The sequence below is a fragment of the Ambystoma mexicanum genome, chromosome 3q (assembly GCF_040938575.1).
Source record: "Ambystoma mexicanum isolate Mex_15411 chromosome 3q, UKY_AmexF1_1, whole genome shotgun sequence".
Classification (NCBI taxonomy): Eukaryota; Metazoa; Chordata; class Amphibia; order Caudata; family Ambystomatidae; genus Ambystoma; species Ambystoma mexicanum.
This window is the reverse complement of record NC_090926.1, coordinates 24,044,174-24,058,402: the sequence shown is the minus strand read 5'-3', so window position 1 is coordinate 24,058,402 and position 14,229 is coordinate 24,044,174. Positions and strand designations below refer to the sequence as shown.

The window sequence follows — 14,229 nt, the reverse complement described above, 5'->3', positions numbered from 1 at the left end:
CACAGGAGGGCACTCTCTTGCCCTCTTTCTGTCTCCATCTCTCTTTCCTCCCCTCTCTATCTCACTACCTCTCTTCCTCTGTCCCCCATCTCTCTACCTCTCTTTCTCTATCTCCCTCTCTCTCTCTCTTTCTCTACCTCTCTCTCTGTTTTTATGTGCATACGTTATGCCTTTCAGATTTTAAAGAAGATGAAAGCAGCGCTCTCTAATCACTCATTATACATTAGAAAAAATTATTTAACTATAGTATTATGGCTAGGTTTGCGTATTCATATATGTTTGCAATGCATTTTATAGCAGGTATATTTGCTATTTTAATGTATGTTTTAGGGATTTATTTAGGGGTGTCTTTTACATTATAGGGACATACAAAAGAGGGTGTTGTGGGGGTAGAGGAAGAAATTACAGCCTTACTGTAAATAATACATCAAACACACAGCCAATTGAAACTGAGAATTTATTTTCCCGAAGGCCCAACTTGACCCACCAACAGGCTAACAGTTCTGTACATGACAATGTACCCCCTTGCACTGGATTGTTAGAATATACTGCTGGGTCCCTACATGTTTCAAGATTTTCTAATGCTTTTTATAACACAAACTTTACCCATGTAAATAATATTAGTAGTGTTATTAATGGATATATCGGTGCACCCAAACATACAAAAAGACAAGCATGAAGGGCAAAGTATGACGCCATAGAAGATGTGCGTCACCCAGAAATGTCTAATAGTTGGAATACGGACATGAGCTCGGTGGAGAGGAACAAAATGAATGGCAGTTGCTATGTATGATTGTTCATACCGCATGCGTCAGGGGCACCCAAGGTCCTAGTGCCACAGGAAGTACCAATTCTAGAGGCACAATGTCTAGTACATCTTGCGCTATGTAGGCTAAGGGGCACTTTTCAGGCACACAACGTAAGCCTCAAACTTGTTGATCCCGATAGCCTGCAATGCGACAAAAATTCAAAAGGTAGCAAATGCCTGAAGAGTCCTTACCTCGTGATACAAGGACTGAAATACACAAATGACAAATGGCAAGTAACAACAGTCAGCTGCATGGCCCGGGTGGAAGCATCATGTGCACCCTTCTGGACTGAACACATCACAAAACTAAAATGGACTGAAGCAATGTAGAAACCGGTTAAAGTGCACACAGAAGAAATATATGAACTTTGTTTTTACAGTGCTGGAACAGTATCTGTAAGGGCCAACGAACATTGCAATACGATTCTGCACATTCTTATTTTTTCGAGAAAGGCACGGAGGCAGACGAATACTGGCTCATCACCAAAGCAGCGACTTTATTTGCATCCTTGTTACAGAACGATGTGCAAGCTGCTGCCAATGCTAACTGTCTGCAGATTGTCTGCTGGAAACTAATACAGCTGGCTAACGACACTGAGCAAGGGTTCAACAATCCCCAAACTAGCCGGATCTTAGAATATAAGCGCAAGGGCGGGGAACAGCATTTTTGGGTGTTAGTATCAGGCCCCTTTCATGAGCGCAAACACTACCCCCACCATGGTCAGGTTTCAGAGATACACAACATCCTCCATTATTCAGAAAACTACAGGCCCTCGCGCGCTGGGAAGAATGAGCCTTGTAAGGTCATGAGAAGGGAGCAGAGTGTCTTTGGCAGTACCATCCCACGAAACAGGCCCTCTTGCACCCAAAGATCCTCACATGAGAAATACAGCTTTTTCATGCTTTCTTCCCATGACCCCCGCATGCCACAGCACCATCCTAACCCAGACCACCAACCATACGCCTTTCACACCCCTCGATCGATCACTAAGATCAGAAGGCAAGGCTATCGCGCCTTCAGAAATGGGTCATGTGATTTGTGCAGCGAGGTGTAGGGTAGCATCAGAATTATAGCCTAAAGCTAAGGTGGAGGACCTTGGAGTTGCTGATCTTTCTGGGAGCGAGTAAAGCATGTGAGTTAGTATGACCTTGGCTCTCCCCCCAAGCTCATCCCTGTATCTGCCAGGTGCATTGTTACAACGATAGAATAACATTGTTTGTCAGAGTAGCTAATTAATTGTTAGGTCAGCTCACCGCGGATGACAAGCCCAGCAGCGTCCACGTGGATGGAGATGGACAGATGAAGATGAACAAATGGCCTGGCATCCCATATGGAGCATGCCCCACATGTATAGGGCTCCTCCAATCCGTATTGTAGAATTGTACTATATATGTTTACATCATTAGTGACGTTGTTTGTGCTTATAATGTACTGCACGTGCCTATGGAACTCAGAACGTTCAGCGGCAGCAGAGTTCTTTGCTGATAAATTTCTATTTTTTAGAAATAAATACTTGGCATCCTTGCAATCATGTCTTGTGCCTTTTTCCTTATCGGGGTGTATTTTTTCTGTTGTGAGCATGCAGGGGTGTGCCTTCACTAGCACAAATGGGCTAAATGCAAGCTATTGCTCCCTAACACAAATGGTCCAAATGCGAGATATTGCTCCCTAACACAGATGGGCCAAATGCAAGACTTGGCTCACCAACACAATGGTCTAAAAGCAAGATATGGCTGGCTCACCAACACAGATGGGTCAAAAGAAAGATTGGCCCACTAATACAAATGGTAGCCAGTCATAATGTCGAATGCAAAAAGTCGAATCCAAAAATGTCGAAAACAAAAAAGGAGCCCGGGGATGTGTCGGCGAGTGCCAAAAAACGGCAAGGAAACCCTCAAAAAATGCATAATAAATGCACACTATCAAGGCTGGATGGAGGCAGCAAACAATTTTGCAAGTAACTCATTGCGATTTTGCAGGTGGATGGAAATGCCTGACAATTCTCAAAGCGATCTGACTAGTCCCTTGTGGGGGTTTACTGGAGGGCTTAAAACCCAATCAGCATTCGTGGGCAGGCGGGAAGTGGGAACCAAAAAGAGGACCTGGGGAGACTGTGGAAGCGTCGGCGAGTGCCGAAAAACGGCAAAGAAACCCCAAAGAAATGCTAAATAAACAAAAACTCTATCAAGGCTGGATGGAGACAGTAATCAATTTTGCAAGTAACTCACCGCAATTTCACAGGCAGTTGGAAATGATTTCAAAGGAGAGGTGGCATCCGCAAAGTCATCGGCTGGGACATTTATATTATTTTATATTATATAGTAAGGCAGCCAGTTGTATTTCCCTTTAATGGACTAACCACTTCCGTCCCCTGTTGCTGAGCCGCAAAAATAACCAAAAGAAAGTGAAATAGCCAATTACAGCATTTGTCATGCCCGTTGAGTATCTTGCCACCGTGTTCAAACTGCACAAAGCCAGGGAACAGATGATGTAACAATGCAATGCAGCAGAGTCCAGGGTCCGGGAAAACTTTTTTTATCAGCCCCCAATCACTAGCCCACGCACAGTCTGTCCCTCCAGGCTTCATCCTACATTAGTGAAAAGAAAGATAGTAAGGATTTATCTTATGTGGAAATAGACTTCCAGGCAATGGAGAGAGAGTCTAACAGGGGGGCCTTGCCTGCCGATTGCTTGAATGCATAAGGCAAGGCAGAACGGTAGTCGTAATTATGGGAGACTGTTTGTGCACGGTGTGTGCCAATTGGGCAAACCTGGAAGCAGCAACAGCGAGCAAGGATGAATTTAGTACAACATAAATGTTAAGCTAGTATAGAACTTGGCCGCAAGCCCTCGTTAAGAACTCCTGAACCAGACACACAAGTGCAACTTGTACCATGCCAAATCAGCATATATCACACATATGGATCATGATTTGTGTGTGTGTTTTGTGTGTGTTAATACTATTAGTTGGCACACATTCGCTAAAAGCATTTAATATAAAGATTGCACAGATGTGTCAAGTGATGGCAGTGCAGCAGTGGAACCAGCAAAATGCACAAAGGCATGGCGTCCAGGAGAGAGAGAAAAACACTTGCTATGCAGGAGTTCCTTTTGTTGAGTCAAGGATCCTTTGCTAGAAGTGCCAGCTGTCTCTCCTCTGGGGGTTGCACTCTTGGTATGGTAGAATGTATGCTGTCCCCAGAAAGGTGATGGTCTCTGTTGTTTGCAGCATAGACTTCTTGTGGCTGACTACTGCAAAGCCTTAGTCTTCCAAAATATGTAAGGAGAGATGGGTCTGTCTAGCAGCCTGGTGGCGAGATGGTGCTTTGACCAGCCAGTCGGTTAGGTAAGGTTATACCCTGAGGACTTGTCATCTTATCCAAGTGGCCACTGGAGCAAGGCACTTTGTAAACACCCTGGGTGCGAGGTCGATGCCGAATGGAACGCCCATTAATTGGCAGTGTTTGTTGTTGGCCGTGAACTGAAGATATTTCCTGCGTGACAGCCGGATGGGGATGTTGAAATAGTCATGCTGTAAATCGATGGTGGTGAAGAGATCTAACTTTCTTAGACAGAATATCGCTTTTTGAAGTGTGGTCATCTGAAACAACAGTTTTATGATGTGCCTGTTGGCTTCTCTGAGAACCAATATTGGCTGCCATTTCCTGTTCTTTTTCGTGGCGAGGAAATAATGTGAGTAAAGTCCTTGCACCCTTTGCTGTTTTGGTACAGGCTGTATGGCATGTTTGTGCATTATTTGGTGTACTTGATCTTGCAGGGGATCTGACTACTGCTGTTAAAGCTGCAGAAGGGTTCTTTGAGGTGGTGTTGAAATGAAATCCAGAATTAGTCCGAATTTGAAAATGAAGTAGTCTGCCACTGGTAAAATCAGTAATGTAGCCTACATCCAATGGAGGTACAGTGCATCGGCTTCTCCATCACTGAAGATGAAGCAGCTGTACTGTCCATGGGTGAGGAGGCAGATGGCAACAAGGACTGTATGTGTGTGTTTGAACAGCTGGGTAGCATGACCTGATGATGGTTGATCAAGCGTTGACAAGGACTGAATCATCAACTTGGATGTCGCTGATGATGAGCGCCCAACACCCACATTGACAGGTCAGAGAGCACCAGGAACAGGCTCCTATTTTGATGTTGATGGAGAAATGGATTGGCGTGCATAGCTGGGGACTTAATCAAGGCCAATGCAGTCACTGCCATGGACAAGCCACCTGTCAACGGCAGTCTCATGTATGAGCTTGTTGACTGTTTTACGATTGTTGATAGGCCTGATGGCTTTTCGTTACTCAACAGAGCTTTAGGGTCTCCAGATACTTCCAAATCTGGTTGGGCACTTTTAGAGAAGGTGAGGTCTAAAAAGGGCTTAAAAGAGTTAACAGAGGAACTAGGTTGGTCTGACCCGTTTGCCCTTCCCCCTGAGAGCCCCTGTCCTCAGAATGTGCCCTCTTGTTTGAGGAATGTCTGCCCTTAAACCCACCACACTTAAGGCTCCCAAGTTTAGTACGAGAGGACTCCTCACATGAAGAGTGTACCTCATCTTCACTGCGGAAGAGCAGCAGGCATCTCCTTCTGTGCTGGAGGTTCTTCTGGGAGAACTTCCTACAAACTCTGCAAGCTTCTTTGATTTGATCTGGGTGCAGACTATAAAAGCTGAATTTGGGAGGGTCCTTGAGGAACACATTTTGCTTGTGGCGCTCGCAACATTCCTTGTAGAGAGATTTTCCAGCCTTTGCTAGGCATGGAGAGGCTGTGATGTCAGCCACAAAGTGTGAGGAAAGGCTTCTCTCAATGGAAAAAGGAAGTGAAAGAATCCAGCAGCCTGAAGAAAGAAAGGTGTCTGCAAAAACCTTTTCTTTAAAGCACTGCCCAAACCGTGCACATCTTGAAAATGTTCCTCACCTAAAAGGGAGAAATGGTAGTGAGGAAAACAGAGGACTCCCATGCACATGACGTGCAGTAAGAATCTGGAGATGGCCTCCAAGGGGTGGAGGTTAAGGCACCAGCCCTCATTGGTCAGGGGCATAAAGGACCAAAATGAGGGTGATAGGCTGTATATTAAAACTGTTATTATTTTTTACATTGCTATACTAATGCCAAGGATTCTCAGTCTGAACACAGGGAATTATTCAGAGCATGTGAATCTATAAGAGAGTTAGTGCTGGAGAAGTTAAGCAGTCTATCGGCTCAACCTTACCTCATCATCTTGAATGCCTGCCTCCTCCTCCACCACCTGGTCCTCAATCGCTTTCATGGCAAAACAGATAGGTGAAAAGCTCTATCAACTCTGTCAGAGTGGTAGGGTGTGGAAATTCTCTAAGATGGTGTCCCAGTGGGGCAGCAAACTTCTCTCAGCTTTATGGGTTCACTGAGCTGGTGAGGCAGAATCAGATCTGAAAGAGAAAGAATATGCATATTTGTTGGCAGACAACCTTGAATAAAATCCCAAATGATCACAAATTAAAACCATAAGAAGGATGAAAACACATTTTCTGCACATTCAATGGAACTTTTATTTTGTATTATTTAAGGTTTTATATATCATGAACAAGATTCAGTTGGTACCTCTATAATGTGAAGATATGTTACCGAGATTTAAAATGTGCACCGCTGCCATTTGCATGGCCCCTCAGACACTTTAAAATGCAAACAATACATATACATACAGATTGGAGAGGTGATGCAAAACAGCACTGTTTTATGTTTTTTTGGTCATGTATGGAGATAAGTAACCCTTTGGAGGAGGTGATACAAGAAAGGTTAAAGCTACTTTGTTTTCTTTTGTAGATCTCCAGCCAATACGGTGGTTAAAGCACAATGAGAGGTCAATTGGTATACAGTGCAGTGATCCATTATTGAGTGTAAATATAAGTTCCATAGATATAAGGATATTTTGAAATGTTTATACTCTAATATCATCTTTACCAACACAGTCTGTGCATGAGTCTCCTCACTGAGAGAATATAGGAGGAAAGCATACTTACATGAAGATAGTGGCCAAACATTGCTGTTGCCTTAGGTCAGTCCAGATTCGCTCACCCAATCCTACTTGCTTCTTTGTATTATAGGACTTGTAGTTTTGCTTTTTCCCTGATCATTCCAGGACTGCAACTCCCTGAATGTAAAAGTTACCCACTGTAGTGACTATTATACTGCTAGCCTACAGTCCCCTTTCCTCCATACATGTGGGATGTCCCCGCATGGCGAAGGAAACTGGGTCTTTTGTCAGCATTAAAAAAAAAAATCTGAATTGGAACTGGTTGACACGCATGGATGGTAATGCTGCTTAAAATGGCCCACCCAATGGCTCCAACTATCAGTATATTTGACTGCATAGGCCAGGATGAAAACAGGTGATAAAAGAGGGCATGGATGGAGGGCACGTGGAGCAAAGCACACTATCGACTAAACGCGTCATAGAGGTTATGGTCACTTAATTTCACATACTCTAATGTCCAGTCCGCTTCATCCATATTTAAGGGAGATTTATACAGCGCAATAGTTTATGGTCGGATGGAATAGTATTTTACCCAGAGAGGTTGTTGGAGAACTGTTTGTCTGAACCTAGCATGAGCTATAGAGCTAAGGACCAGATAATGCATCTTGCAGAAGGTAGAAATACGGGCCTGTGTAGTGGTAATATACAAAATGTCAATGGAGACCAACTCCTGGAAGACCAATGAGGCAACCTTTGCTCTTACAGAGTGTGCCTGAAGACCTTCAGGTGGGTTCTTTCCCTGACATGTTTAGGATTCTACGATGCAAATCACAATTCATCTTGCAATGATAGAGCTAGAAACCTATTTAACTTTAGTTGGCTGAGCATAAGTAATGAAGGGCCAATCAGAGTTGCTGAACTGTTCCTATCATCCAAGGTAAAATGTGAGTTTTCTTCTGATGTTGAGGCAATGAAGAACACTCTCTGTTTCTGTAAAAGGATTCGTAAAAAATGTGGCAAACACATTTTCTTAATTTATGGAAGTCTCCGAAAATGTTGGAAAGGAAAGCTGGGCGTGCGACACAGCGACAAAGTAAACGGTTCCTTATCTAACAATGCCTGCAAACGGCTAACCTTGATAGCTGGATTGATCGCTACTAGAAATACTGTTTTCCAGGAAATTGAAAATCGAAACGACTGAAGCCATACGCTGGAATGGTTTGTGAGCTAATGCATTAAGCACCACGTTGAAATCCCAGGATGTAAAAAGTGCATTCATCCGAGGGAACAGACGCTGAAGGCCCTAAAATGCCTTTTTATAATTGGATTACAGATGGAAGACACAGGTCCTATGAGTTGTAGTATACCAAGATAGCTGCCAGCAACGTTCTGCAGGTAACTATTTTTAGCCCTGATCTTTCAAGGACTGAAAGAACAAAACCTTATCCAAAGATGGTTTGATGAGGTTTAACTCTCTGTCTAACATAAAAGAACAGCAGAACCTTCTCCATTTGCTGCAATATAGTGCCCTCATGAAGGATTTGCAAGCCCTTGACAAATGTCCATATTGGACTGTGTGAAGAATCTGTAGACTTCGTCCATTCCTCTCTAGGGGGAGCCACCCCCTTTGAGGCAAGGGAGGTGAGCCGGTTCAGCAAAAGCCTCCCTAGGGGTTTGGGAAAGAGGGACTTTGCTAGGAGTGACTGCGCTTTAGGGGACAAGGACCCCCATTCCGATGGGGAACTCCCTATACCCAAAGTATTATCAGCCTTCATGGGAGTAAGAAATACTGGCACTACAACTGTTTGGCTCAAGGTAATGCTGAACATTCCACATCCTTGGCAACCTGTGGTGAACACTAGGCCCCTTCTGAATACCAGAGCAAAAATAAAGGGCCAACAACCGTTGAATGGAGCAGGGGAAACCCAAAAATCGAGGCGAGTCTCAGACATGAAAATGTCAGCAAGAGGAGGAGTCACGCAGACCAGCGGAGCTGGCTGCAGCATGGATGGAGGCATACGCCTGTGGGAGACGCCCTACGTCAGACGAGAAAGAGCACAAGGCTAGAGATGCAGAGGCTGCATGGAGCAAACTGGACCTGGAGGCGCGACCACATACAGAACGTGGTGGGCCGAAGGGAGGACTGGGTCCTCCACTCTCAAACCGAGAGCAAGCGTGAGAGAGAGAGAGAGAGAGAGAGAGAGAGAGAGAGAGAGAGAGAGAGATAAAGAAAGAGAGAGAGAGAGAGAGAGAGAGAGAGAGAGAGAGAGAGATGAGGGGAAAGCGAAGCTGGCTAGCATCCAGAAGCCATGAGCGGCTAGCGGTGGAGATTGCTGCCATAGCATAGGAGACGGACCTCACTGGAGCAAGCACCATAACACAGCAGGAACGTGGATTGCCTAGGTCGGAGGGAGGAGAAGGGAAGAGAGAATGAGCAGGGAAGAGGGGAGGAATACACTAGCCCCATCCAAGGATCACTTGGACCTGAGAGAAGAGAGAGAACGAGATGAACAAGTTACTTATCCCTGGTAACGTTCTTTCGACAGGATGTTCCTCCCGTGTATTCCTCATCTTTGATATTCGATATCCAGCTTCAGCTGCTTTGGAAAAAAACATTTGGCAGGGGATACTGTTCGTCGATGCAGCCGACTCGATGTCCCTCGAGGGCCTCAGTCTCAAAGGTGATGTCATCAAAGGTATGTATAGCACACGCAGCGCACGTTGGCTTCAGTTTTGTTTTTCCTTTCAGTATAATCTACCCGCATAACCACAGGTTTGTCCGTACTAAGCTTTGAACGAGCGAAAGCTGTAATAGAATGGGAAACTGTACTGTGGGGTAGGCTGGGAGGATGATGAGGAATACATGGGAGGAACATCCAGTCGAAAGAACGTTACCAGGTTTAAGTAACTTGTTCTTCAAATGGATTGTGTCCTGCCACGTATTTCTTATCTTTGATAGACTCCCAAAGCAGTGTTTGTTTTGGTGGAGGGAGTAAGAATGTTCTCAATGGTTTAAATTACCCAAGTGGAGGACAGATTTTCCAAAGCTTCCATCCTGACCAAGGGAAGAATCGAGGTAGTAATGCTTTGTGAACATGTGTATAGTAGACAACGTAGCCGCCTCACAAATGTTTTTGACAGCGACACACCTTTGCAGAGCTGTAGAGGTAGCCATGTCCCTGGTGGAATGGACCCTTAAGCCTTCTGGAGGCTCTTTGCCCGCCAGCCTGTAGCATTCTGCAATTGCTAGAATGATCCATCTGGATTAGGTCTGCTTTGTCACAGACTAAACCAGTTTCTGACCTGTGTAGCTTATAAAAAGCTGATCATCTATACAAAGTTTGGATAATCTAGATATGTAGAAGCTTAGAGCTCTATGTGGATCCAATCTGTGCAAACCCTCCTCCTCTTTGCCAGGATGAGGTGCAGGATAGAAAGTGGGCAATACATTGTCTGTCCTACATGAAAATCTGAAATGATTTTAGGTAAAAATGAAGGCTTAACACTCAGGACAACCTTATCCTTGTGGAACATAGTAACGGGTGGTTTAGATGATAGTGCCTGCTATTCACTCACTCTACGGGCTTACGTTAGTGCTACCAATAAAATGGTTTTAAACGTTAGCAACCTTAATGGACATGAATATAGAGGTTGAAATGGTGCACACATAAGACATTTTAATACCAAGTTAAGATCGCAAACTGGAACCTGGAATGGAGATGGGGGGAACACATTGGTGAGTCCCTTCAGAAATGGTGTTACCAGTGGGATCTTCAAATATGAGGATTCCGCAGACAATGCGCTGAAAGATGGATAGCGCTGCCAAATAGCCCTTAATTGTTCCAACCTGGAGCCCCAGATTGGCTAGGTATAGTGGAAAAGATAATACTTTTGGTGTTTTGCATAGTAAAGGGTCTACATTCTTGTCCTTGCACCAGCTGCAAAATCTGTTCCAACATCAACGGTACACAGACTTTGTTGCTGGCCTTCTGGCCGAAAGCAAAATCTCCCTTACGTCATCCAGGAGGTCCCAATCCTTGTATCTCAGCCTCTCAGGAACCATGCGTGAAGGCTGAGAGGCTTGTCCTCTGGATGGAGAACCCAACCCTCCTCTCTAAAGCGAGAGAGAGAGAGAAGGACCTCTCTTTGTGGAAGACGAATTGGAGGCCAGATGAACATGTCCAGAAGTTCTGGGCACCACGTCCTCCTGGTCAAATCCGGGGCAGTGAGGATCATGCGTTTCCCGAACTGTCTGAACCTCCTAATCACGTGAGGATGACGGGGACTGGTGGAAACGCGTATAGGAGTGGAAACTTTGAGTCCACCATGAACGTGTCTCCTAGAGCTCCTCTTGGGGGAAATTCCATGGAGCAGTACAGTTTGCACTTCCAGTTGACACTGGTCATGAACAGATCAAATTGAGCGGTTCTCCAACACCTAATTGAGGGATTCGCCAACACCTACTCTCTTGTTGAGGTAGTACATGGCAACTGTGTTGTCTGTAATTTTCAAGATATTCTTTCCCCGTACAGAGGGCAGAAAGGCCTTCTACGCAAGTCTGATTCCCCTCAGCTCCAAAAGATTGATGTGTAGTTTGGACTTCGATGGAGACCAATGACAGCTGATTGTCAGATTGTTGGCGTGGGCTCCCCACCCCATGAGTAAGGCGTCCGTCACTACAATTATCTCCAGCCATGGATGCCAAAAAAGTTCTCCATTCAGAATATTGTCCTCGTAGGCCGACCACAGAATATCCTGTGCGACCCATCTTGGAACCTGAAGTAGGTCAGACATGTTGCCCGAGAACCAAGACCATTGAGTCCTGAGAGCCCATTGAAGGGATCTCATTCTCAGGCGAGCCTCTGGCACCAGAAAAATGCACGATGCCATGAGCCGAGCAGCCTCAAAAAATAGACGGCTGGAAGACGCTGGGCACTCTGAAATGTGGAGACCATCTGCAGAATGTCTTGAGCCCTCACCTCGGGTGGCAAACTCTTTCCCAAGGATGTATTCAGCGCTGCTCCGATGAATTGGAGATTTTGAGATGGTGTCATATGGGACTTCTTGTAATTGAGGGAAAAGCCCAGACTGTGAAGAGAGTGGTAGGTGACGTTGAGATGATCCAGTGCTTGTTCGGGAGAAAGAGCCCCGATCAGCCAATCATCCAGGTATGTGTAGACGTGAATCCCCTCTTCTCCTGAGACTCGCTGCTACCACCGCCAGCAGCTTGGTGAAAAGCCTGGGGCGGAGGTCAGCCCGAAAGGCAGAACTCAAAACTGATCATGAGAACCGCCAACGGCGAACCTCAGGTACTTTGTGTGCTTCAGATGGATTGGCACATGAAAATAAGCATCCTGAAGTTTCAATGGCACCATCCAATCCTGGAGTTGGTGTGCCTGAAGGATATGAGAAAGTGTGACCATCTTGAACTTGTCCTTCCTGAGGAACTTGTTCAAGTATCTCAAGTCCAAGATGGGTCTCAGTTCTCCGTCCTTTTTGGGGATTAGGAAATATGGAGGGTACCATCCTTTGTTCCTCTCTGCTACAGGCACTGGTTCTATAGCACCTTTCTCTAGCAGGGTCAACATTTCCTGCACAAGGAGCGGATCTGGAACCCTCAAAGAATGGCTACCCGGTAAATGGTTCAGAGGTCTCTGAATGAAGGGAAGGCAGTAACATTGGGCTATGGTTTCCAATGCCCAAGCATCCGAAGTAATGTCTCACCATTCTTTCAGATGCTGAGACAGCCTGCCTTTCACTGGTGTTTGATGGCTCAAGACCTCAGAGAGGTTTTGAGGCGGCTGAAGCAGATGCTGTTGGTAAGGAAGCCCCTGCTTGAGCAGGCTTTGCACCTCTCCCTCGTCAACCACAAGGGAATCTTCTTTGGCCTTGTTGACCAGCCATTCCTCTCGCTCTTCCAACTGAGGAGTAGTAGCCAAAAGATCTACTCCTCCAAGGCTGTCCACTAGGGGCGAAAGGGCTGAGGCTGCCTAATGGCGACAACTAAGGATTTGGCTGCTGCCTTTGAGGTCTGCAACTTCTCAAGGTTTTCGTCAGCCTTGCTGCCAAAAAAGTTGAGACCTGTCAAAAGGCATGTTAAGGAGTCTGGATTACACATCCGGCGCAAATCCCGACTTCCTTAACCACGCAAATCTGCGTATTATGGTGCGTGTTGCCATGGATCTGCTGATGCTGTCAGCAGAATCCAGACCCAACTGAAGAGACTTGCACATGGCTTCTTTGCTGTCTCTAACAATAGCTTAGAATCCGAGTGAATGAGAACTTTGCTAAGGCATATGTGGAGTTGGCCGATTTAGGAGCCATGCTCCCTGCAGAAAATACTTTCCTTGCCCATGCATCTACTCTCTTGTCAACCCTATCTGGAGGGATGGTAGGGGAAGCTGCTTATTTTGAAGTTGCCGCAGCTGCCTGCACCACCCGACTTTGAGGCGTGGGGTGTTTTGACAAGTAGTTGGTGTCACTACTAGATGGGTGGTATTTTCTAGTCAGGTTTTTGTTTACTGCCTGACTTGACTCTGGCGTTTCCCAATTTGCTGCCACCATTTTTTGAAGAGCAGTGTGGAATGGTAAAATGGGATCCATTCGCGGACCCTTATGAAGGATGTCTGTTAGATCATCCTGCTCAAATGGGAGAGAAGGTCTACTCCATCCCAAGTAATCTACAACCTTAGACATTAAATGTATATATGATGCATCTGCATGCTCACCAGCTTCGGGTTTACGAACATCTAGCTCTGGTGAAGTGTCCAATCCACTGGCTGATCTTTTAATCTTTACTCCTCTGAAATAAAACTCTCAGGCACATTTGGTGTACCATATTGTAGCACAAATGGTGCATTGTTATCCCATGACTCCTTTTCCTCATAAATTGAGGTAAGTGATTTGAAATAATCCTGTCTTGTTAAAGGAGTATAAGTCTTATCTGGGATGGGCATCGAAGGCTTCAGAAATGTTGAACTCGATGCTCGAGGAGTCGACGATATTTTTACGGAAGTCGTTTTCAGCTTCGTCAGCATCGAAGGCTTCGATGGTGTCGAAGGTGTCATTGGTGTCGATGACATGGCTGGCGTTGATGGCGCTGCCGGTGTCAAGGGCGGAGCTGGTGTCTAAGGCACAGCTCGCGTCAATGGCGTCAATGACCTCGATCTGGACTTATGCTTTGACTTACGGCTCGAAGGATCCTTCGATGATTTCTCATTGCGTCAAGGCCTCGATGGCTCTCAATGAGGATCTGGCCTTCGTCCCGGGCTTGAGGGCGCGTGGGATTTGGCTTGAGCCCTTTCCTTATCGGCTTTAGAAGGTGTGGTAGGAGCATGGCTTGTCGAGGTTTTTACTTCTGAAATATTTTTAGCATTTCTAATCTAAATGCTTCCCATTCGGCAGGAGTGGAGGTCTTTGTGGGACAAGATATAGCTCTCTCAGTAGGGGAGTCTGATGACAAAG

At 45.6% G+C, this 14,229-nt stretch overlaps 1 protein-coding gene across 2 annotated transcripts in view; it reads right to left on the bottom strand.

The window, feature by feature from the left end:
* DMC1 (DNA meiotic recombinase 1) overlaps positions 1-14,229 on the bottom strand; it is a 1,020,186-nt gene that overhangs the window by 927,319 nt on the left and 78,638 nt on the right. For both annotated transcript variants that reach the window (XM_069652814.1, XM_069652812.1), the window contains exon 2: positions 6,025-6,220. In XM_069652814.1, coding sequence (XP_069508915.1) covers positions 6,025-6,081 — 57 coding nt within the window. In that variant the 5' untranslated portion in view covers positions 6,082-6,220. The remainder of the gene's footprint in view (positions 1-6,024; positions 6,221-14,229) is intronic.